General features: G+C 38.9%; 1 protein-coding gene across 1 annotated transcript; it reads left to right on the top strand.

Annotated features, from left to right (window-relative positions):
- The first annotated feature begins 15,411 nt into the window (after nt 1-15,411).
- Nucleotides 15,412-25,959, top strand: LOC135487536 (eukaryotic translation initiation factor 2 subunit 3, Y-linked-like). Its single transcript, XM_064771313.1, has 11 exons — nt 15,412-15,480; nt 17,798-17,861; nt 18,281-18,342; nt 18,895-18,960; nt 19,430-19,646; nt 20,202-20,360; nt 21,086-21,220; nt 21,709-21,948; nt 22,940-23,109; nt 24,026-24,204; nt 24,778-25,959. The coding sequence occupies exons 1-11, from the start codon at nt 15,424-15,426 to the stop codon at nt 24,842-24,844; spliced, it is 1,416 nt and encodes a 471-aa protein (XP_064627383.1). The 5' UTR covers nt 15,412-15,423; the 3' UTR covers nt 24,845-25,959.
- Nucleotides 25,960-26,345: the final 386 nt, after the last annotated feature.

Below are 26,345 nucleotides of genomic sequence, written 5' to 3'. Positions count from 1 at the left end.
CATGTTACAAGACTCTATTTTATTTAAAGTAAGTCCAGAACCTTGAAAGTACCTTTCCTCAATCTGTGTCTTAATGTAGTTTAACTGGTTGGTTATGGCATAAATTGCCTGGTTCCTTGAAATTATGCTTTCCATTGGAGACTGAATGGGGTGTGTAACACTTTCACCTTGACGATCAATGCTCTGCTCTTCGACCAAAGGTCGATCAAACTGAGCAAATACTGATATGCTAATTTTGTGATGGTAATCATTGAGTTGAAATAATACCTCCTCTAATTTATCTCTGTATTCATACACTTGTTTAGCTTCTCTGTCAATCTTCAAACTAATGGTGACTACAGGCTTTCCAAATTGTTTTACTATTTCTATTCCACTCACTTTCTTTATGCCATCTAGCTCATTTTCCTCAAATGCAAGTTTCTTATCCATAGTTTTAGGGATCAGTGATGGGGCTCGGGGTTGAGCAATAGGGACATAATCCGGATTTAATTTACTTAAGTGACCTTTGGTTCTCCTGTGAATAGCCATATTATTGTAGGATATGTACTTGTCACATGTAGTGCAAAGTATTTTCTGATTCTTATCAGTCATTCTGTTTATTAGATTAAAATTTATTAAATTCAATAAATCTCTTGAATTAAATAGAAATGGACTTCATAATCAATGAACAAGAATGTAATGAAGCCAAATTTGAGTACTACTTAACAGACCAATTAGACATAAAATCCATTACTTTGAAATCGATAACCTTTTACAATTCATGGTGGACAGGTGATTTTCTACCAGAGGGAGACAGGATTTTCTCATTTCTAGTCGAAATAACCAGAATTACAACAAATGAGCCCTTAGATAAACAATTATGGTGTATGGATGAATTTAGGACATTATTTGCTCCTGGACTTGAAACAGATACACTTGAAAAGGAAGTCATGAAAGTTTGCGAACGGTATTTGGAAAATGAATCTACCACAACTAAAGACACCATTACTCAATACACATTTCCATACTCTCGACATTTTAGTTTAAGTGAGTTTTGTGAGGTATGGCAAAAATACATAAAAGAAATTGGAATAAGCCATGTGAAAATTTACTGTGATAACAATAATTACATAACACTTGAACTTACAGAGGATAAAGAGTACCCTCTGAAAGTATACAAGTTAGATAAAAATGAAAAAATCAAGATTGAGAGAAACACAGAAGGTTTTCAAATAAGAAAAACCATAAGAGAGGTGATAGAAAAACAGCTCACAGTGGTGAATGAGTGGTTTGGCTTTAAGCAAACTAAATTCACCAAGAAAGGAAAATACTACTCCACAAGACCACTCAACATTTACAGGAAATATCTATTCCTGCAAGCTAATTTGGTTGACAAAGCTAAGACCCTCTACAACAATAAACCATCTAACATTTTCTGCATCATACCTGTAGAAGATGGTGACCAAATAAAAATGCAGCGATACGAACCGAATTGTAAGAAAACGATAAATAAGTGTACTAATCACATAAAATTCGAAATCACTGATGAGAATGGTAAGCTAGTTAATTTCAGAGGAACAGAGGTTTCTTTAGAGTTAAGAATCGAGCTATGCTCTCAGGACGAAGTCTGAATAGAGTTAAACTCTCAGGACAAAGTCCGAATAGAGTTAAACTCTTGTGGTGAAGACAAGCACCTCGGACTCGAGCTCTGCTCTCAGGACGAAGTCTGACCACCTGATGAGATCATTCCATTAAAGGAATAGTACATTTCTTCTCTTTAACTACAGGTTTAACAAGAGGGCTAATTGACCCTTCATGACTGCTTCATTCGGACTTTGTCCTGAGAGCAGAGCTCGATTCAAGCCTGATCGCTGCTCTTTACTTACTTTTTTAGGAAGTTTCTTAAACATGATAAATGCTGCTAAAATAACGGCACCTAAACCTAGTACATAGACATAAGTATTACTACTAGATTCACGCAGTGATACATCAGTATTTTGAGATTGTGGTTCTTCTTCCTCTACTTCTTCTTCCTCCGTTTCCATAACTCTGTTTTTTGGGACAGAGTCCTGTACTTTAAATGTCGTCTTATCCTTTTTTATCCTCTTAAATTCCTTAGATCTTCTACCCAGTTCTCTAGACCATGCTAATTGTTTCTCTGATCGAGGTTTCTTAGACATTGAAACTTTAGTCGGACTTTGTCCTGAGAGCATAGCTCGAGTAGTATCAGTTACAGTTTCAAGTTCCATTTATCTTGGCCGAATTTAATTCGAACTATGTTCTCATAACCAGGTTAATTTAGTCTTCTTTATCATCACTACCTGTGATATCTAGACTTTCATCTATTGGTTTGTCACATTCAGAGACAGTCATATTTGGTGTATTCATATTTGATGCAGTCATACTCGATGTATTCATAGATGATTCCTCATGACAATGACCTAAAGTAATAAGTGTTGTTGAGGCAAGTGCAGTTAATGGTCCCATTCTCAAACTCAACCATCCAAGCCATTTATCCAACTCGTTAGTTATCAAATAATCATTTCTAAGATCATGATAAAGATTATCTTCATCATCTATTGGTAATAACCACCTTGATAATTTAGTGTAAGCTTTAAGTACTGTCTTACCCAAAGAATCATTAAGTCTGGCAGCCATCTTTGTTTCATACATTCTATGGTGTTTTAAGATTTCTTTTTCAGTCATATTATCTAAGTCATTAAAAGTTATTTGTTTATTAAGGAAATCCTTGCTTTTACCAGTTGCAACTAGAATCTCTAAGTCTTGTTTGGCTTTAAGGCCACTATCAGTCAAATAGTTCAAATTTTGTTGATTGCTACTTGAACCTTGTTGATTGCTAGTTGATCCTAGTTGGCAACTAGAATTGACTATTCCTTGACTAGGAGTAACAAAATTTGAACTATTCAACTGCTTGTTTGAAACCTGTTGATTTGTAGAGCAGTTCTGTTGAAAGTTAGTTCTGTTTTGTTGGTAACTACCAGTGTTCTGTTGGTTAGAAGCCCCAACTCGAGCTAAGCTCTCAGGACTCATAACACCAATCTGTTTCATCTGTTGTTCAATCACTGCAGATGTCTGACTATTCATTTGCTGATTATTCATTTAAAATTATGGAAAAATGACTGTTAAGTGCAAAATGCTGTTTTCACAACTTTATTGCATCTTAACACTAGCTCGAGCTATGCTCTCAGGACGAAGTCCGGCTCGAGCTATGCTCTCAGGACGAAGTCCGGCTGGTGTAAACTTAATACTACTGATGCAGTTATTGTCTCTACCTGCACTGGCACTCAGTAAAACGTCAAACTGCTTGTCAATATCCTGGTCATATTCCTTCTCAACCTTGTAATTCTGGAAGAAAATACTTTGAGTGAAATCATACCATAATCTCTCCAAATCATTAACTCGCTCCTTGTTGGTTAAAAAAGGTGTAAATATTACATAATCAATTTTCAGCGTTTTAAAGGCTTGGTGTAAAAATACCTTGTAGTTAATGGTGACCTTGACACCACAGTAATGCAGAAATCTAAGGAAAGCATAGTACACTAGTCTAAGGTCAGTGATATTCTCATCGGTTAATTGCGGTTTACCAATTGCCCTGTTAATAAATTCAATGGCAAGAAACCAATCATATTCCCCACAGTGAAATTTAAAAAGCATGGCTTCACCATGTAACCCTTGGTTACATAACTTAGAGGGGAGAGTGTTAATACCCATTTTTAGGGCTGACTGAAGAGTACTTTCATATCTCTGCTTACTAAGACATTTTCTGTGACTTGAAAAGTAGCACTGTAAATACCCTTCCACAAAGTCCTTTAAATACTTAACTGCCGATTCGGACAGCCGCCTCCATCCAAGTTTCCTTAGAATACTGTCAAAGTAACGTGTCTTGTTGTCAATATTGATCTCAAGAGTTTTAAATTCATCATCGTAAGTAGTCGAATTGCAATTGGTGCAGAATTGATACTTCACAGTTTTAGCTGCGTACCTTGCTGAATTCAAGTTTTTTTGATACTCAAAAAGGGTCCACCTTTTACAATTACGGCAGAATTGGGCATTAGTGTTGGTACTGACGTCATATTCTTTCATTCTTGGCAGGACTACTTTGTGTGTCTCAGTCAGACTTCGTCTTGAGAGCATAGCTCGAGTAGGCTTATCAAATTTCCCACTGTCATAATTCTTGCTGTCATTTTCTTCACTAAAATTTCTAGTCGGACGCAGTCCTGAGAGCATAGCTCGATCCATAACCCTAGGACGAATGTATCCTTTAAGATTCTCATTGTTCCACTCACTAGAATAATAATCTTTAAATGAGATGTATTTATTCATATTTACATGATAATTATTTTTTAAACATTGTTTTGATAGAAGTTCACCTAAGACCTTTTATGTTTTTTTACTGTTTTACGTGATTTTAAGGCTTTAACACCCTCTATTAAACCATAGATTATGGAGCTCACAATAGCAATAACTGCTATGATCAGATGTTCAGCTAGAAAGCCAACAACTGCACCAATTGTTTTCAGGAGAAATGATACGATAGAACCGATGATTCCCGGTAAAGCCGCAGCTGATTTCTTGGCTAGTTCTTTTAGCCATTCAGCAAACTTCTTGAGACCTTCTTTTACTTTATCTGGTATTGATGGTTTTGGTCCTGGTCCAGGTTCTGGTGTAGGTCCAGGAGTTGGTTCTGGTCCTGGAGTTGGGTCTGGTCCTGGAGTTGGTTTTACAGATTTAGTGGCACCACTTAAAGCACTACTGATACTGAGACCTAGAGTTGTAAATGTCATTACAACAGCTGTTATTATGGCGCTAATAGTTACACCATACGTCTTAAAAAGTAACTTTATTCTGTCCTTCAGAGGAATAGTTGAATCTGGTTTCTTTAGAACATCAACAATTAAACGTTTAATTCTTCTAGTTTGTGACTCCCTGTCATTGTCTAACCTCCATACCTTTGACTGTTCCTCATACAATTTGTCATTTAGTTCATCTATTTGCTTTTTCAACTCTCCTTTATCTTTAGTATCTTCTTCTACAGACTTTACATAGTCTCTTGTTAAATTATGAAGCTGATCTTTTAATTCCTCTATTTGCATGTCCTTATCCATCTTTACTGCAGCTAGATCATCACCAGCCTGTTTTAACCCTCTAAGTTCTCTCAAGGCATATTCAGTAAAACCCAGTGATTTAAGTTCATCATCATTAGAATCTATCAGTTTATCTATTGGTTTGTTTGAACTGTTTACCTCATTAATTAATATATCTGTTTGAGTGGATGCAGATTTAGGTTCCCTTACTGGTGGGTCAGGTGCAATCATACCTCTAATCATGTCAGCAAATCTAGTACCAAACTTATTCTTTAATGTGCCTTCAGAAAGGAGTTTACCATCTGATTTAATTAAAGGAATGATAAAGGCAATCCCTCCATTAGGATTAGGAATTTTATTCATATTGTTCTTTTGTTGTTCTGTAAAGTTTGCTAATTCTCCTTTTGTAGGCAAGAAGTAAGGTTCCTCGTTGTGCAAATAAATACGTGGTGCTAGTTTACTTAGTTTGTTAGGGTCATATTTCCATTTACCACTTTTTTTCAATGCTGTATCAAGTTTATCCTCTTTATCATCTAGAAATGACTTCTTCTCCTCTAGTTGCTTGTCAAAAACTCTTGGCCTTTCTGGTATACTTAATGAAGTTTCATCAGTAAGATTTTCACCTCCTGTGTTGTATGTTGTGCCTGGCCTTTCTGGAGGTATACTGAATGAAGTTTCATCAGTAAGATTTTCACCTCCTGTGTTGTATTTTGTGTCATCATCTTGAAACTTTTTATTAATACCAAAGATATCATCATAATTTTCACCTCCTGTGTTGTATGTTGTGCCATCATATCGAGGCTTTGGATTAATACCAAAGATATCAACATAATCCTCAGGTTTGTAATCAGATTCGTAATCAGGATCGTAATCAGGATTGTAATGTGGATAGTAATCACTCATTTCATAATTTTCACCTCCTTCAGCCATAATTACTTATTTATCTAACCATAAAAACAATCAATGTACCAACAACTGAGTAAAGCATGAATTTAATTGTTTCATGAGTATCATCCACCTTCTCAACTTTGGTGTCAAGTTTAGTAGTAGTAGGAGTATTCTTTGAGGTTTCAGTTGTTTTTGGTGTATCAACATTACTCTTTGGTGTATGACTGGTCATTGATGTATCAACACTACTCTTAACTCTTATTTTCTTGGAACTATTTCCTTCCATCAGTGGTGGTGGTAATGTCTTTTTGTGGTTAATGTCATTCTTACCGGGTTTAGCATTTGTTGGTGCTATTAAAATGTTATTATTGTAGTTATCCAGCTTACCAATAAAGAGTACCATATTTGATCCTATGACATACAATCCTGGTGCTATTACATAATCTAGTCTTGTATGAGTGTCACTCACTGCTTTTTGATATCTTTGAATTGAAGTGGGAATATCAGGATGTTGATTAATCGAGTCCTTTAATAGTTTGTTAAATTCCTTCTGAGCATCCAATTCTGTACCCGGTACTCCAATTATTGGTGTTCTGGTCAACGCCTGAGCACCCAGAATACAGTAAACATATGTTCTTATTGTGTCATTCAACCTCTCTATTCCAGGATTAGAGAAACCATTTGTTTTAAATATCATGAATTGTTGATAGGTTTGACATTCATTTTGTGTAATTACATCAAATACATTCTTGTGTTGTTTCACATGATACTTAATGAAGGTATCAGGATATTTGAAATTAGCCATTCCAGCATCCCAGTCTTTACTGAACATCGGTGGCATTCTATTTTCATGAACTTGCATGAGGAAGAAATTGATTTTAGAATCATTGATGTAATATCCGGGATCAGTTATGTTCGGGTTGTAATCCGATACACTCCATGACCTCCAACCACCGTTATTTTCAAACACCGAGAAATCGTACTCGTCTTTTAAACCAAATTCACTCAATAACCCTCCTAGTTTCCTACGGTTAATGTTATTGTTTGTCTCATTAAAATCACTTTCACCTGGAATTGGTATCTCTAGATTCTTCATGATCTTCAATATTTGATAGTAAACATGAAACCTGTAAATTGACCTTATCAATGGGTCACTGTGATTCAAGTGATCGTCTATTGAAATACCACAACTTGTTGTAGCAAACCAAACAGCCATGTTAAATTGGTTCTGGTAAAACGATAATGGATTCTTTTCCAGTCGCAGACAGTCTTTCTTATTTTTCAGGCTCAAAAACCCAGGTGTTATCTTAGTTTCTTGTAGTCTGAAGAAGTTATTAGTATTAACAGTTACTTCTAAATTAAAGAAGTCATAGGTGAATTTACTTTTATGTTGATTTGCTATTGGATAATACATTTAATTTACTTGAATTTTTTCCTTGAATTTTGGATAATGAAGACAGTAAAAAGGCCATTTATTTTAATGGAATAACCCATTGAGCTCTAGTATTCCCTCACCATTTCATTGACCATTTCATTGCAACGCTTCACTGGGAATCTCATGAATGATAGAATATATGTATTGTGGTGGATTGGTTCTTTGGGGGTTGTAGGCTAATTTGGGGCAAAAGACCTGTAAGGGCTTTTGGTCAAAATAGCTTAGAAATACCTACATTCCTACCACCACAATACATATATTCTCACCGACGAGTCTTTCAATTCTATCACCCAGAACCGAGAATGCATTCATGTTCTCCAAGCATGCAAGGTATACAATACATATAATAATAATAATAATAATAATTTATTGATAAACCTCCAGTCGGAGCAATAAAACATACATGTGAAAAATTGAACAAACTACAATATACATTAAAATGGAGACAAAATGGACCTAAGAAGTAAATGGCATTCGGATTTGCGATTGTTTATTGCACTGTTTGATAAGAGTGTTCTAATTGAGTCCACAATTCCGTCCTCTATTGTGGACTCAATTAGAACACTCTTATCAAACAGTGCAATAAACAATCGCAAATCCGAATGCCATTTACTTCTTAGGTCTTGTCTCAAAAGCTACCTGTACTGGTGAGAGTCCAAAGCGACACACTCTTTGTATAATAGATCCAGGAACATGGTGCGTTAGCAGGGCAATATCTCTGGCCGGGCACTTAACAGATAGAATACGTTTTAATGAATTAGTGGTCCTGTCAAACAGTACAGTCTTAGCGTCATCAATGCTAAGCGCCTTAAGCAGTGAACCATGATGAGAGAATTTAGATAGACCAAAACATTGTTTGATTAAGGAGCCCTGTACCTTATCTAACTTTTTGATATCACCATTACTTAAACATATTGAGTTTAAACCTTAAAAGAGAGAAGGAGCACACACACTTCTCCAAAGTTCAACCTTAGCCTCTGTACTAAGACCAGGGTAGCTCAAACCACAGCCGCTCAGACTGTAGTACGCGTTCCTACATGATCTAATACGATTTTCCACATGGCGCAAACCGCTGGGGGATTTTTCAAAAGCAACACCTAGAATGTCCAGATAGTCCGAATTCTCCATTACTGTCCCAGAGAGTGACCATTTGGGGTCGTGTTTAAGGTTCTTCTTACCAATAACCATACACTTGGACTTTTTGATCCCAAAATTAAAACGCCATAGTTTTGCGTAGTTCGCGCAAATATTAATTAGATGCTGTAGACCTGGCGCTGTAACACTTAACAGAGTTATATCGTCTGCGTAAGCAAAGCACCTTAGAATATAAGCACCAATCCGTAAACCACCAGGGCCCTCGTTGCTGAGGACTCTCAAAAGATCGTCAATGAAAATGTTGAAGAGGTGCGGAGATAGAACACTTCCCTGCCGGGTTCCTCTGGTTATTGGAAAGGCTGAACTGCTGTAGCCATTCCAGCGGATTTGTGCGTTTAGTGTACCATATAGTTCATACAGAAACATCCACTTGTCGACAGAAAATGTATCGATCAGCTTGTATAAAAGCCCGGCGTGCTATATTTTGTCGAAGCATTTCTCCGCGTCCAAGCTGCATGCATACAGCGTTGAGTGTTTTTCTTTACAGTACATTGTCACATCATTGAGCATTACAGAACAGAATTCCGTACCTCGGCCATTCCGAAATCCATACTGACTATCACTTAAATAAAAATCGCGAGGTCGGGGTCGTTGTTGTCGTCGTCGTTTGGTAAACAATGGCCGAAATACTCCCTTCATTTCCGACACGAGCGCCACCAAACGGCTGTTAAACATACGACTGTATAAACAACGTCTGTATTAAACCACGTCTATATAAAACCACGTCTGTTTAACAATACGACCCTAATTCACAACCTCCGTAAATCGCAATGTCTATAATTACTAACGTCTTGAATATGTTAATAGCCAGGATTAGCAGCCGCTCGACTCCGACTCCGAGTACGAGTACGAGTCAGAGTCGGATCCGCGCGCGAATGTTCAGTTTGATCGATTATTCTAAAAGGCCTTAGTCACAGTATATCATTGTTTCTAATACAAAATACATTACGCCTCGTTTTGATCGGAGCGGTCTTGGTATCGTAACCAATGACCGCCTGGGTAGGTATAAAATTCTGAATTTTAGCAGACGAATTATTTTCACCAAGAATCAACGACTCAGCCCCACAAAACAATATCATGACGTCATCTTCACAGGCAACAATATGGCGGAGTTCCGGACACCAGGCTGGATCATTCTTTGACGAAAACGGAACATATATACCTTTCAAATCGTATTTAATTTGTTTAATTTTGAAACCTTTTAGAATAGAAATCAATACCGAGCTGGCGGTCATTGGTTGTACAATCAAGACCGCTCGGGTAGACCGAAAATGCAGTCCAAAACCCTCGGCGTAATTATACAACCAATGACCGCCAGCTCGGTATTAATTCCTTAAGGTCTCATTAGGGAGTTTTTTTTCGTATTCATGCGCGGCCAAGCCCTAACCGTAGTTCCTAAAATCATTGATTTCTCGGTCCTTACAGTATGTCAGCGTTGATTCAGCAGTTGTTTTGGCAAAGACATGTTTTTTTGGAGTTTCTGAAACCTACAGCGCTACTCAATAGGCGACTAACAAGAAACTACGCATTTATACTGTTGTTGCCGACGTATGTGTACACTGAACTTGGGATGTGCGTCGGCCCCGTGTTGAAATGCCGTCCAGTGCCAGTTGGTGCGTTTTTCGCTGATTTGTGCAAAATTCAACATATCTCAAAAGTTCAATGGTTGACCCTCGATTTTTTTTTTGATTTTTGTGTAGCGTAAGCAACTGTCTTTCATGGGAGAATGGTCTCTGTAAGAATTATTCAGGAAGAAATGTATAATATTTGGGGTTTTTCGTGATTGTCCGGCCCAATTGGCAATATTGCCATTTGGGATGGTGAACATAGCTAGGAGCAAATGCGACGCTTATGATTTATTTAAAGAAATAAAATGCCCGATTTAACATCCTGCAGAATCAGGGGAATCGGGCGTTTCCAGTGATATACGACACAAATGGGTTGTTCTCATGCATTCACTTTGGAAACGCATCTTAAAATAGATGTTACGCCCTGTTAATGGGGCACGTCATCATCACGTACATTTGGGAAAAACTCCCTAACGAGACCTAAGCAACGTCACGACTCCCGGTCAGAGTTGATCTCAGTTCCAGGTGTTTTACGTTAGATGGCGCTGCGAAACGTAAACATAGCAGACGACGGAAACAATCAGCTGATCGGCAGTGATTTTCCTTTGATCGTGAATTAAACCAGTTATAGAGAAATGGCAGCTTTTACTAGGCCTACATCTTGGACTTGGGAGCAAAAAATAACCCAAGGGCAATTGCATGCTTCCATTGATAACTACTACCATGCACATGATGCATGTCATGTACACATGATGTACACGCATCGCATGCGCATCGATGTGCAAAAAAATCGCGAGAATGCCACCCAACAAAGATGCCCATACAGAGCACCCTTTTTCCACCAGAACTACATTGCTGGGCATTGACATATCCTTGAAAGCATTTGCATTTAAAAACGATCAGGAAATACTCCGAATCTACGATGATAACAGAGAAATTTGCACTGGGAGCGCACTTACAAATAGAGGACGTACAACTCGGAGTTTACGAGCGAGTACGAGTGACCACTTGGGAAACCCCCGCACTGTTGATGACGTAAAGCGCAAAAAGGGAATCACCTCGTACTCGGAGTCGGAGTCGGGCGTCTGCTAATCCTGTCTAATGTCATAAATTCTAGGCCGGGTCTATTTGGCAAGCCGCTCGCCGAACAGGCATCTTTTTTTTTGTCCTGTTTGGAGAGCCGCTTGCCAAACAGCACTAAAAAGCCACCCTGTTCGGCCAGCCGGGCTTGCCAAACAGAGCAAAATTTCTTTCCTGTTTGGCAAGCCGATGAATAAACCGTGTCTACTCATGAATATGCATAATGGCGTATTGATCTGAAAATGGTCTATTACTGCGGTTTTTCCTTTAGAGTAACCAAATTCCTCTGAAGCGAAATGACGGCAATGGCACTCGATTGCCGAGTGCGTACGTTCGATCATATAAGTTTTGTGCATAATCTGAAAACCCTTTTGTGCATAATCTGAAAATACTGACAGATGCACACGGTCTCAGATAACCGAATGGCCCCGGTGTCAGCAACCCCGTCCCCAATTTTCTCGTCTCATTTTACATTGGGATTTCTGCTCATGTGTTACACTGGGTACAAGGTTACAGTGTAATTTCGAAATTAATTTTAAAGGGGGTACTATTGGCAGCAGCAAGGAAGGTAAGTTACACCACAGCATCTCCTGTCTCATATTATGCACTGCTGCAGTCATCGGTTCATCCTTTTTGAAGACAGGCTTATGTCAACTTCAATCATGAAGTACAGTTCATTATGAGTAAGCCATGCACACTTTATGATGCATTTGTTCCCCGCATTTTACCGATCTGCGCTATCTTAAGATTGCGCTGCGCATTCTTAGGATCCTATAATTGCGCGGCAATCTCGAGATCGCGCAAGGGAGTTGGGGGGGTCTTGCGAGCCAATGAACGAATGATGAATGATTGTCCTGCAAATAATATAACTGACTTATTATGTTCTCTCCGAGAACTTGCAACATCAGACTGCATAAATTATGATGAAATATATGAACTATGGGTTGCCATTCCAACAATAATCTTCCGCACGGATCATGGGCTTGAATTTTGTGAAAAAGTCCCATCAGCTTCTGCAATGTTACAAGAAAACGAGGACGGGAAACTTGGTGAGAAAGAAAATGGTGTCCCCTACGTACTACTGTCACGAGACACTAGTCTCCCTTGTCCCACAACAACAGGTAAAACTATAGTAGTAGAATTCGTTCTATTGTTCAATGATTGTTCAGGGATTGTTAGATTTATGGTAAGGGCCGGTGTAACATCTGTGGTTGTTCCCCATGTTTCAGTGTTTCCAAACAATAGGCAGCTAGAGAGACCATGACTTTTCAATAGGGGGGATACACAGAAAAACTCGTCAATCTATTTTTGAGCGTTCCCAAACAATGAGGGGAAACACTCAAAAACAGAAACACTCAAAAACATTACACCGGGGTAAGGGGCCGTTCATAATCATCAATGTGAATAAAGGACACTTAGTGCGAAAGAAAATGTTGTCCCCTACGTTATTCATTTGACTATAATCCCACCTTTGGTGACAAAGAAAATGTCGTCCCTTGTGGAGAGTAAGTCATATCATATTGGTCAAAAAGTGTCATAGTGAGATCTGTTCACATTATCAAAGGCATGGCCGCATTAATTACCACTGCTAATTAGGCTTCTGAGATGATGGTCAGTAAATATTGGTCAAAGTGTCATAGTGAGATCTGTTCACATTATTAAAAGCATGGCCGCCTTAGCGGCTTCTGAGATGATGGTCAGTATAAAATATTGGTCAAAGTGTCATAGTGAGATCTGTTCACATTATCAAAGGCATGGCTGCATTAATTACCTACCACTGCTAATTAGGCTTCTGAGATGATGATATGTTCATATTTGACTTGACACAAGCCAATTTTAGCACTTACTAATTATCATGATTAATATTCATTGATAATTTTTGGTGAAATGATCACTATGACAGAACGCTAATTTACATATAATTACCAATTACCAATTATCAATTATCATTAATTGGTGAAGTTCCATGACAATATTGTGCGACTGTAAGTGTAAATATCATAAACATTGTATTGTGTAATCATATATATCAAGGAAATGTAAATACTATTGGGATGTTATTATAAATAAAATAATTATAAACGTATAATAAAATCTTAGTTATTGGATGTATCTCTTTATTCATTAAGTAAATCCGGATGCAAGATTACAACCAAATGTACTTGATCAATCATTAATTTTCAAAAGCATTGCTCTCAGGTTGGATGTCCATCAGCAAGCTGTGTTAGGGGATAACCTGAAATATAAAACAGTATTTATAATGAGAAGATAACATAAAACCTTACATGTAGGCCTAAGTGTCTCCCTTCTCAAACGAATGCCTGAGCATGGAGGTATCTTAATAATAAGCCCCCCTTTAGGAGGGGCTCTTAAGATACACGTGTGTGTGGGAGTATATACTGATTTGATGAGAAATAAAGAGAGTAAATATTGTATATCCTACAAACAATTTTTTTTGGTATTTTTCTGAATTAACTCCGTTGAGTTTACCGATTTCTCCGCGATCTTCCGGTGGTGGTTGCTATCCCATTGGTTGAAATTAATTTAAATCTTCATGGGAATTCGCTACATCATATGCCTAAGAAATTGGCCAATTATATTAATATTTTTATTAGAGAAATATCCGTCCTAAATAATGACAGAAAAGGGTGGTTTATTTCAATTTTGTGTCGACATGGTCGAGGTCACGTGACATAAAAACAAAACAATCGCACACACCCGTCCAAAAAAGGCACTTTAAGAAAAACAAATACGTTTTTCCTGCTTAAAACCACACTGACGACTAAGTTATTTTAGTCTACTACCCAAATCTGAAGTATCAAAATGAATTACAAACTAGAACTAGCTCTATTTAGCAAAAGTTGCGTGAAAAATTCGGGTGAGCGACATTCTGAACCCTAGCGGCCAATAATTAAACTACTTTCAGCCGTCTGCTCCGGTCTCGTTAGGGAGTTTTTCCCAAATGTACGCGATGATGACGTGCCCCATTAACAGGACGTGACATCTATTTTAAAATGCGTTTCCAAAGTGAATGCATGAGGACAATCCATTTAAGTGTCGTATATCACTGGAAACGCCCGATTCCCGTGAATAAGGACAATCACAATGTATTACATTACCAAAACAAAAATGTGTCGGAAGGAACTATATGGATGGTCCCATCGCACCCCCCCCCCCCCTCCAGCAGTATGACACAGAAGGGCTAGTTGACTGTCCACCGGGGGGGGGGGGGGGGTTGGGGGGAGCTTCCCCCCAACGCACTGGTAAAAACCTATGTCGACGGAGGGGGGTTTGGGGGGTGTCCCCCCATTGTAACAGCTGTAGTTGTTAGAGCTTGCACTTAACATATGCTCGTAGGGGGGTTCGGGGGAGCTCCCCCGACCTAAAGGGGGGCTCACTAAGTCCTTGACTTTACATATTACCTCCATGGCCTGCAGTTATCTTAATAATACCTCCATGGCCTGAGGCATGGCCTGAGGTACAAAATACAAATCAACCACTAGACAGTCAACTTTGGCCGGTATTAAATTAATTTACTTTCAGCATGGCGTAGCAAAAAATTAGGTGAAAAATAAAGCTACCAATGGCAATGCAAAGCTGAACATGTAAAAGTATCATCATCTCTAAAATGCGCAATCGGCAAAAAGCGCACGATCTCGAGATTGCCGCGCAATTAAACGATCCTAAGAATGCGCAGCGCAATCTTAAGATGGCGCTAATCGGTAATTAGCGCGGAACACATTCATTGACACTGGACTTGAAAGTGGGCTTCATCTTCAAAAGGCATCTTTCCGTCAATCAGCACAGCAAGGCAAAGTGTCTGAAAGAGATTATAAATATGAGTTCGGCTCTCCATCCAGGACAAAAGTCGCTGTTTGGTAAGCCGGGCTTGCCAAATAGTCACTTCTTCCTAAATTCTAACGTCTTTAATTTAAACCACCCAAATTTGCAACCTCCTTATAAAATTGGTAACGTCTATATAAAAATTGCAACCTCCATTTATTGCGGATATAACCGCCCATAGATGTTACTTAAGTTACAATCACTTAATTTTATTCTGAACCCGTGAAAAGGGTACATTCGAAACACTGAATATTTTTCGTAAGCATATGGTCGTTCTTGCCGACGCCGGTGTCGTGCAATAATTCGAACTATCACTTTTCGCACACCGTATTATTTAGAAATGACGTCACCACCGGCAACTTGCATCAGCATGTCGGCCTCTGCAGTTACTCAGCCCCATCTCTCCAAACAAGATCTAAGCAATTTGGTAAAAATACATATCAGTTTTATGTAGGATTTTGATTTCTTGAATGTTTTAATATTGATCTATTACATTAACTTACTCACTTTTATTAGGATTGTGGTTTTGGTGGTTATTTTGATACTGTATGTTTGACTTCTCGATCGCATGCAGTATGCCTGATCATTTCTGATTACGCATGCTATGCATTGTATGCAGGCAACACATCTCGGGTAATCACCGTATAGTAATGCATGTATTGATGTAATGCGTTAGCATTGAATGATCATCATGATGTTTGGCAGCAGTACATCACCCCGCCACAGGAACTTGCAACCTAAATAGAAATGCCAGAGATTCCAGGGGCGGTCTTGACTATTATTATAGGCCTTGTCCTTTTCCGTTCGACAAAGACAATTAGGCCTGACCCTTTTTGCCCGGTTTTACATTACTGTGACGTGACGTGACACGACGTCTTCGTAAACGTTCCTCCCAATCAAGTGAATGGATCTATAGTGCAGTAGTGGGACCAAGTTCCAAATTCGCCCTTTACATTGGCAAAGTTGGTGTACTGTAAATCATGGTTCAGATTAGTCGAATGAACCATCGACGTATATTGGCTGAGACAATCGGATTTACGCCATATATAAGTCGATGCAAGGATATCAGAAATGTGGCGTAGATGAAAGCACGTTGAAATGTACATTTGCATATCAAAGATTGAAATAACCTGGAAAAACTATGTGCAAATTTTATAAAAAGTGAACATGTATCGACATAATTGGCTAAACTTTAGAATCCCCGATCGGAAATGACGTAGTTTGATCGCATTCAACTATAATCCATTGAACAGTGGTGCTTGGTCAGTCAACCGATGACCTTTTTTTGGGGTGTGATCGGGGATTCTAAATTCGTTCCACATAATTTACCAAATTAATGTAGTCTTTATGTAGCTGTACAGTGTTTATAAGCACCAAATTCGAAATCAACTAAGAAATAAAGTCATATTTGGACATTATTGACGAGAAAATCGCAAAGCCGGCATATTCCACCGTCAATATTATTGTCACGTGCAGTTATCAATCTCCTCACCAGAGAGTCGTTCTTTACCCAAGCCTTTCACCCCTGGCAGCAATTTGTGAGGAGGTGACCGATTACGATTAAATAAAAACAAAAATGACATCAAATTTCTCAATAGGGTCATTCCATTGGTGATTGATAATATCCTTTTGTAATTTCAGAAAGATAAGAAAATAAATCTTGATGCTCTTTTTTCGTCACGGTAATTTTGACGAAGTTAAAAAGTGCGCCACAAAATGGCGCCGTTGTTGTCAGCGGTTTACACATGTAACATGCAATGACATGTTTTCGCGAGGAGATGTAATCTCTAAACCTATTTTTAGACTGTCTGAAACGAGCCGTCTTCGAAATCTAGTTGGTTTCGAAACGGCCTCCAAATTCACTTGAGATTTTAACTGATTTCCGTCTATTGATTTGGCTTTAAAATATGTTTTTCATCAACCGCTAATAGTAAGGGTACTTGTCAACATGGTAGTGTTTTAAAAGTAATTCATGTTATGGTTTAAGCGCATGCAGTGTGTTTATTACGTACTCGTTACGAAAACGTCTTTTCTGAGTAATGGCCGCTGATGAGAGAGTTAAGACGGTAAAAGAAAGCTTCTTTGAAGTATTTTTTTCTTTTATCGTCTTAAGTTTTAAGACTAGGTTCAGATTCTTACCTTAAACAATCATTGGAGCCCAATCATTCAAACAAGCATTCAAAGCATATTTTTCCAATAATAGTCCCGGGGATAAATTTCCTAGTTGTAGAACCTCTCCGTCGTATCATTCAGCAATTCGAAACGAGGAAAAGTGATTTCAATACCTCTCTTCGACTCTTTGGTCCCGGAAATGAGGACAATGTTTTGAGTTTCACTCTGTGTAAACTCCGAGTTAACACTACATTGCATCTCCAGACCCCAAAAGTGTTAACTTTGGATTAACCTTAGTTAGATGTAACTCGGCTCCACACTTTGTCAAGAGATCAAATCTCGTGGTTCACTAGACACGCTAGAGTTAGTGCTTGTGATACTGATAGCGTTCACTCCAAGTTTGAAACCAAAGGATTTGAGTCGTATTTATGCTTTTCCCAGCTTTAGAATAAGGCTGAAATCGCATCTCCGGGCATCTAGATTTCAAAATTTTCCTGGGGTAGGTCCCGTAGACCCCCCTGTTCTGGGAGCGCCTTTGGCGCTCTATCGGCAGGCTGTGGCACCGCCTACCTGGCCAAAGGCCAGGTTGGAACTTTGTTTCATCGACATATTCTCTTCCATTTTTCTTGTAGGATATAAATCAACTTAATCCTTTGACACCAGAGGTGATTAGTCGTCAGGCTACTATCAATATTGGTAAGTTACTTCCATGATCCGTCTTGGTGGCAGTCATTGATCCTTGATGTTTAAACAGAATACTTTGTGTAACATCAGTTATTTCATTAGTCTTAATTTAATATTGCCTATGTATCTCTTGGTTCTACTTCTATACATGGTGGCAGTCATTGGTCCTTGATGTTTGAATAGAATACTTCGTCTAACATCAGTAATTTCATAATTCTTTATTTGATACCGCATATCTCTTGGTTCTATTCATGTGTCCCATTCCTCTGCCATTTCTCCGCTGAAAGTCGGTTTTTATGTTGGTTATATTGATCCTGTTAAAAGAATGTACATGTAATTTCAAAATTCAAAGTGAACCTCAATGACACGGATTAGAATAATGTTCTCAAATCTGACTTGATTAAATCAATATTATTCATTTTAAATTTCAGGAACAATTGGCCATGTAGCTCATGGAAAGTCAACAGTTGTAAAAGCTATATCTGGTGTGCAGGTGAGTTCTCTTTTGCCATGTTGCTCTCTTGAATTTCTAATTTCTAAAATGATGGAGTAGATACTTATTGTTTTATGGGAATATCGACACTTCTTTGGCTGCCAAGCCAGTTTGCATGTTATTACAGCATAATTTAACCAAGAAAAGACTTGGGAAAACTACATGGTATTGGTATGAAACTCATGGGAGATCCAGTTAATCCACCATAATGAGCTAGGCTTGATGATTGGTAGGAAAATTGAATTTTTAAAGTCTGTAACTAAATGGCATTAAATGGCATTCAAACTGATTAAAAAAATCAAAAATGCTAAAAGTAAGTAAGTAAAATTAGATTTGTGTAAGGGCAAGGCGCTGTTTCCACTTTGTTTCTAAATGTTCAAGAGCGCCCCCTACAATCAACTTGACTGTCAAGTGTAGTGATTCCGCAATATATTCGTTTTTAGGGCCTTTGACAAACAATTTCCTGATCTCATCCCCCGTCTATTGTTAACAGTTTATTGTTTGGAATGTTAATACACCCATGTATTGTTTCTATAATGCAAACTTTTTCAGACTGTCCGGTTCAAGAATGAGTTGGTTAGAAATATAACAATCAAATTAGGCTATGCTAATGCAAAGGTAAGATTCATGTCCTCTTGGATTGATCAGGCTCCAAATTATCAAACATAGGCAAACTATCTTACAATCAACAATAAAAAAACTCCAAATGCCATTTCAATTGTGCTTATTTTAGCACCTTCAGATAGTAACTGTGCTAGTTTCTTATGCCAGCCAGGTTTCAAGGTCACCAAATAGATGGCATGATTTAGCTTTTAGTGTTATGTGCACAAGTCAAGCGGTTTACCAGGTACGCGGACAACAACATACTTCTCTTGCTGTACATACTGTAAATACGAAAAACATCTGGTAATAATTTTTTTTAACATGATTTCTACGTGATACATCATTGCCATTGGACAGTGGGTGGACTGTACATCAACATGATTTGGACTCCATCTCAGTATCGGAGTTGCTCCACAGCATTCAAAGAAAACAGAAAGTGTCTTAGTGCCTAAAACCTCTATTCTTGATTCTGCTATGTCCACAGGTTTACAAGTGTGATAACTCGTCTTGTCCACGACCTGGATGCTACCGATCATGTGGAAGTTCCAAGGAGGATCACTTCCCCTGTGACAGACCAGGATGCTCAGGGAGATTCAGGTTGCTTCGCCACGTGTCCTTTGTAGACTGCCCTGGCCATGACATTCTTATGGCAACCATGTTAAACGGAGCCGCAGTTATGGATGCTGCATTGTTATTAATTGGTGAGTTAACTCGCTGTGTGACTAAATATGTAAGCCCTCAGGTTACTGATTTATGTGTAAGCCTTTAAATCTTTCCATTTTATTTTGGCAGGCTTGACAGTTGTGTCTATGCCCGCAAATGCCGTTTTAATATTCAAGTATCCATCAGTTAAAGGACCAATGGCATTATTAAGGACATTATTACCAAGGTTTCAGTTGCCCAGTCACAACTCCTGCCTAAAATGGAGAACTTCAAAGTCTCTGACGCTCTGGATCAGAGTGAGGTCTCTGTGCCAGGAAGATATTTGTGCAGAGGAATGTGCTCCAAGGAGCTGGGGACCAACATGAAGACGTCATCATGTTGGTGCTAGATCACTTGGCTACTGCCACCACAATGGAAATGACGTTGCGTTGTAATAGCGGGGTGGTTCAAGGATTAAAAAAATAACTATATTGGTAACGCACGATGTAGGTGAGTCTCTGAATCGTCTATCGTTAGACCTGAATACATCAGGTATTTAAATTAAATAATTATTTTCTCTGAAGCGTCTCATTTGTTTGTTGCTTTTCTTTCAGCCGGGAATGAGTCCTGTCCTCAGCCGCAGACGTCAGAACATTTGGCAGCCATAGAAATCATGAAATTGAAGCACATCCTCATTTTACAAAATAAGATTGATTTAGTGAAAGATACGCAGGCTAAAGAACAGTATGAACAGATTCTCAAGTTTGTTGAGGGTAAGAGTCTATAGACTGTAAACAATGGCATTTTTCAGATTACTGTACTAGAACATAAACATTTCGCGAAGGGCGAACGATGGACATTTACACGGGCCACGGCAAAATATTTTTGCCAATCGAGACAATATTTTCTCAACAAAATTTGAATGTTCTGTTTTCAAATACTGCACTGAGTGTATAGGCGTTGTAGTGTGGCTATGGTAAACTCAAGAATGTTTTCACGAACATGACCTACTCGCAAAATTCGGAATTAATAATCTGCACCAAAATGTTTCTGTTCTAACAGTACTCTGCAAAAATTTATAAACAATATTGAAATATTGAACAGTTAAAACCGCTCATTTCAGTTCAGTGACCGACAGTGTTAACAGTTTACCTGTTCTACTACACCTCCCCTCCAAGTGTATTTGTTTGGACAAAAAATCAGTGGGTGAAATTTGTGTGCTAACTCATTTGCTGTGTCTGTAATAGTGTAAAGGTCTGGATGGAAAGAGACTTTCTCCCATTGGCTGGGTGTTCAATGACTTTGGATACAGTGGGTAGGTTCAACACCTGAAAGTCCTCTCAACCAAGAAGCACACTGCAGTTTTGTACAAGTTGAGAGTACATGTACCAGCTGTGAACCTCAACTTCTTGCACAGACAGGATTAATATTGACATCACTAATAAACTAATGTGTCCTTAGGTTTCTGTGTGGACTGATTTACTTCTTCCTATTTCAGGGACAATAGCAGAAGGGGCACCAGTAATTCCCATCTCGGCTCAGCTCAAATACAATATCGATGTTGTGTGCGAGTATATAACGAATAAGATTCCAGTGCCTGTGCGAGACTTCACCTCATTACCAAGGCTTATTGGTAAGTTTGACGGAGGAGAGGGTAATGTTTTACTCTCATTTTCAGTTATACATGGGTAAAGTATTTGTTAGGTAATCTACTCAGGCGTGGCCTCCGATTGTTCAATTTAGACATTGCCCAAAAAACCCACAATATTTTTAGTAGAAAATATCTGCTGATATTTTTCGTTTGTTAGGGCTTTCTTTAAAAGTATCTGTAAATCTATGCATCCTGGCCATCACAGGGCCCATGCATAGGGTTATTGTAGAATTCACTGTGTCCTCTGACAATTGTTTAAATAGGTAGTCTGGAAAGCCTTATATTGTATTGGCTAATACACGAATGGGGCGACTGACTTGGACCGCTTATAATATATAGTCGAGGGGATGTCAAGCTTGGATATTTCTTGAGTTGACGTCTCGACAGCAGCATGGTCTTCTGAAGTAGAAGAAAACATTACTTGTAGAGTCGAGCCCTTAGTAATGAATAGTCTGATTGTGTTTTTTCAGTTATAAGGTCGTTTGATGTCAACAAGCCAGGTTTTGAAGTTGAAGATTTGAGAGGTGGTGTTGCTGGTGGTAGTATATTGAGGGGCGTGCTGAAGGTTGGACAAGAAATTGAGGTGCGACCCGGTATTGTCTCCAAAGATGACGAGGGCAAACTCTCCTGTAAACCCATCTTCTCTCGTATAGTTTCACTCTACGCCGAACAGAATGATCTTCAGTATGCCGTACCTGGAGGGCTAATTGGTAAGATATCATTGATGAACGTTTTGTCAAATACTGTATGGTTAGTCCTAAAGATGTCTCAACCTTGTTGTAGCGAGCCAGCACTCAATAAACTCGCAAATTATTTGGCCCCTTCAATGTGAACTGGGCTCGGCTGGAGTATAAACCAGTGATTGCATTGCATTCGTTGATTTTGAGCTTTTCTACACAGACGATAGAAGGGGCAAGTGCTCAAAAATGTCTGGTTGTCCATTACAATCAGACAGTTGCCCTGCAACAGGTTTATTCTCAAAACTCAAGAATTTCTTCCTGTCCACGGGTCAACTACTTTACTCATGTAACTTGTGCGTTATGGTTGTTGAGGACGAGTGGACTCGTGGGAAATTGAAGCCTAAATCTGTAACCATTGCAGTCGGTGTCCAACTAATGTAAACGGAGAAATGTTCGCAAATCTCTAAGTTGCCACAGATCTGCTTGTTAAATCGCAAAACATTCATGGTTCACAGTGTTAAAAAATAGGTATGCATAATGCACGGCAATCAATTTTCATTGTCTATTTCTGGAATTGTATTAAAGAGAGACTGGGTCTCTAATGTTCACAATGAACTGCACTGGTAGCCGGTAGCACAACGAATTCAGTACAAGGTTTTCATATTATTTGCTTTTAAAGCATTCTGTGAACTCGTTCCATCTTATATTTCCGAGCTCGTTGTCACATGGTCTCATTCGTTTGACCTGAGATCGCTGGGGTGTGTGAGGCTGCGAGTGTGTAGGCCAAAGCTGGTGACCGCGCTTTCTCTTTCGCAGCCCCACGACTCTAGAATGCTCTACCTGAGCGACTGAGATTGTGTGACAAGCTGAACTCTTTCAAGGTTCTTCAGAAGATCCACCTCTTTCAGGAGGCTTTTGGCTGAGTTCTTCTGTTGTACAGCGCATTTAGCGGCAAATATTCTGGATACTGAGCTATATGAGTATCATTTAAGATTTCAACTACTTGTTTACTTATTTGTAGGTGTTGGAACAAAGATTGACCCCACCTTGTGTCGAGCTGATCGTATGGTTGGTCAGGTGTTGGGGGCGGTAGGAGCTCTACCTGAAATCTACACAGAGTTGGAGATCTCCTACTTCCGACTACGACGATTGCTTGGTGTGAGAACTGAGGGTGACAAAAGAGGTGCTAGGGTAGGTAAACATTGGGAACTGCTAATTGTCCGTCATTCGGTTTGGCTCATTATCATAATGCAACTTCTGAACCGAGGAGCGCCACTATCGGTGCTGAGACAAACCAGGCTACTGGGTGAGAAATTTCTTTAAAATTTGTTGGGGGAATAATTTGTGCTGCGCAAGATGTGATCATGAATAAGAGAGTGAAGTTGACCCGCCTGGTAAGTGCCCATGCTGGGGGTTGGTGGGGGTTGGTGGGGGGCGGGGATGGGGTGTGCAATCACTGTCCTATAATAACCGATTTATTACTAGTATTTCTTTATAACTGCATTAGGGGCAAGTAAAACAGATTTTTGGGGTCGGTGAGGTGGGCAACTTGCTGCGTGTTCTCGCTTCAAAAAACTTAATTCCATTACAACTTCATTCCCACACATGTGATTTCTAGGCCAAGTGCTTGATGTAAATGAAAACAAACCCTTTCATTGGTCAATTACTTAGGCCAACATCGGAAATTTCTGAACCAAACCAAACGACGGACAATTAGCACTCCCCGTAAACATTCAGAAATAATGTGGTTTTGGACAATTTCTAATCTCTGAAGTTTCAAGAAGATGGATATTGCAAGATCACTGCAATTACCCCCAAATGTTTGTCTCACATCTCTTTACATTGCCTATGTTCTGAGTGATGTTGGAAAGAAGAAAATGTTGAGGTATTGGAAAACTTCTTCTGTTCTTTGAGAATAAGCTGTTGGCACCTTGTTCAGTTTGGTTATTTTAGTCCAGTAGCTGTGGTCAGTTAAGTGCTGGGTGATGTTTCCAAGATTTGACCATGTATCACATTTTCAGTGGACCAGTGGCTGACCAGGCAGTTCATCAAGAGATGAATTGCTCAATTAAGAGGCAGATTATTTGAAAGAAATGTTTCATTACAGGTACAAAAGTTGTCTAAAGGGGAGATACTCATGGTAAACATAGGATCTCTGTCTAGTGGTGGTCGTGTTATCGCTGTCAAGTCAGAACTGAAGCTCGCCAAGATTGGCTTGACCAATCCAGTGTGTACAGAAATTGGAGAAAAGATTGCCCTCAGCAGAAGAGTGGAAAAACATTGGAGGTAAGTTTGATGGGCGATTGTGGCTGACCATGACAAGTGTGCTAGTAGTCTGAGATCAGCTTTGTACCCTTATTTTCACTCAATCAACCTTTCTTTGGTCACGGATGTGATATAATTTGTTCAAATTGAATTTAAACTATTAAGGGAGGTCCTGAATTTTCACAAAAAGTAATTAGTAATGACTGGATGACTTAAAAAAGTTCCTACTCAATTTTGCCCTCTAGAATATAAATTGGGGCTCAATTCCACCATTCCAGTAATGATAATAAGACATTTTTATTCATATTGTGCTACTTAAATTATTTTAAATGAGATTAAGCATAAGAGTCAGGTTATCAGATAAAAAACAGTTCTGTCAGAAGTTTTAGAAAGCTTCTCTGGCAACAAATCTGTTCGTCTTTCGCACCGTTTTCCTCCATGGCGTCCTGAAAGTCTTGTATTTAGTTGTGACACTTGTTTTAATGTCATTGATTATCTGACAGTTTGAGACAAAAACATCCAATTCCAAGGCAATGCTTTCGTATGTTTTCTCCTTTAATTGTTGATTAATTGTCGGTTATGTTTGCATTTCAGGTTGATTGGTTGGGGAGAGATCAGGAGAGGATTGACAATCAAACCCGATGGTGCACCATCTGAATAACTGGCCATCGAAAACATGTGCTGGATTGTATACTGGACTACAAAATACAGTGGAACCTCCCTTAGCGGACACCTCTCTATTAAGGACACTAGTTTTGGTCCCAAATTGGTAGTTTCCTTTCAATTTGACCTCTCTATAAAGGACACCTCTCTATAAAGGACAGCACTTGCCAGTCCTGAGGGTGTCCCTAATAGAGAGGTTCTACTGTATATGAAATATGAGACATAGTCAGACGTAAGTTGCTGTAATATGTACATATGCGAGAAGTATGCTGATGACAGAGTACCAATACCTGTTCTAATGCGGGTATAAAATATGGCAGTTGAAAATGTGAACTTTCTGTATTGCTTTTCTGCTGGATAAGGATTTAAGCTAGCAGATTTTTATGGAGAGAAACTATCTTCTTGAATTTTTGTAGCTTATTGACATTTCATCCGTGGAACCAAATTTGACTATGGACTGGTGTTTATTTTTAATGGCTGGTGATGATGACTTGTGCCAACTAAAATGTCAAGAGTTAATCATGCTTCAATCGTTGAATAGGAGTACAGTGAGCATTGCGTATGTCAGACTCAACAGAATTAATATTTTTTGTCCATTAAGTACAAATTTTACCCGATGCTGATATGCATAAACTGAAAAATGTACATGTACAGTATGAGATAAGCAGACAAAATGTCCAATAAATGATTATTTAAGCATCTACAAAGGGCACAAATGCCTCCTTGGTTTACATATCTGAAGTGGACAAATGTCAGATTTTCATAGAAGCAGCACTGTCCCGCTTCTGGAAGGTGCCAAGTGTAGGGATTCTGGGATATGAAAAATATTGGCATCGTTATTAAAGGACCATTGGTATTATTAAGGGCAATATTACTAAGCAGTTGGCTGCAGTCACCCCCTGTTCTACATAAGTAGTTCCATCAACAATTTGCAAGACTTAAGGGCCCCAAAGTCTTGGCAAAACAACATTGCTTCCACTGCTCTCAGTGACCCTGTTGACGAGTTGGAATGATGTAGCAATATTCGACTGGCTTCAGGGAGCGGGAAAGAAATTCACGCACTAGCAATTCATTGACCCTTTGTGGGCGAATTTTAACAAAAGTCGTGTTTTTCAAATTTGAAAATCATCCAAACTTTCAGAAGTATAGTGTGCTATAACGCAACAGGAGAAGAATAAAACTATTGAAGTAAAAAGCCACCCATTCCTTTAAGCAGGTCTGATATACAGTCCAACTCTAAATAAAGTAACTGTAATTGCCTGTATTTACTTGTCCTAGAATTGTTATCACCATACGCACAAGTAATGACTTGTTAAAACATTCCGCCAGCGATAGTGAATGACAAGAAAGTCAGCGAGGTGAAGTACCGGTACGATGATGAATGTCTCAACTGGTGTAGTGAATGAGGATGATACGATACAGAAGAAAATACAGTAGGCCTACAGTAGACCGACAAGTTGAAGCACATGGCCTGTGTACTGAATCTTTGTTTACGATGT

Source organism: Lineus longissimus, chromosome 5 (genome assembly GCF_910592395.1).
Source record: "Lineus longissimus chromosome 5, tnLinLong1.2, whole genome shotgun sequence".
Lineage (NCBI taxonomy): Eukaryota > Metazoa > Nemertea > Pilidiophora > Heteronemertea > Lineidae > Lineus > Lineus longissimus.
The sequence above is the reverse complement of the archived record's forward strand: the minus strand, read 5'-3'. Positions and strand labels throughout refer to the sequence as shown.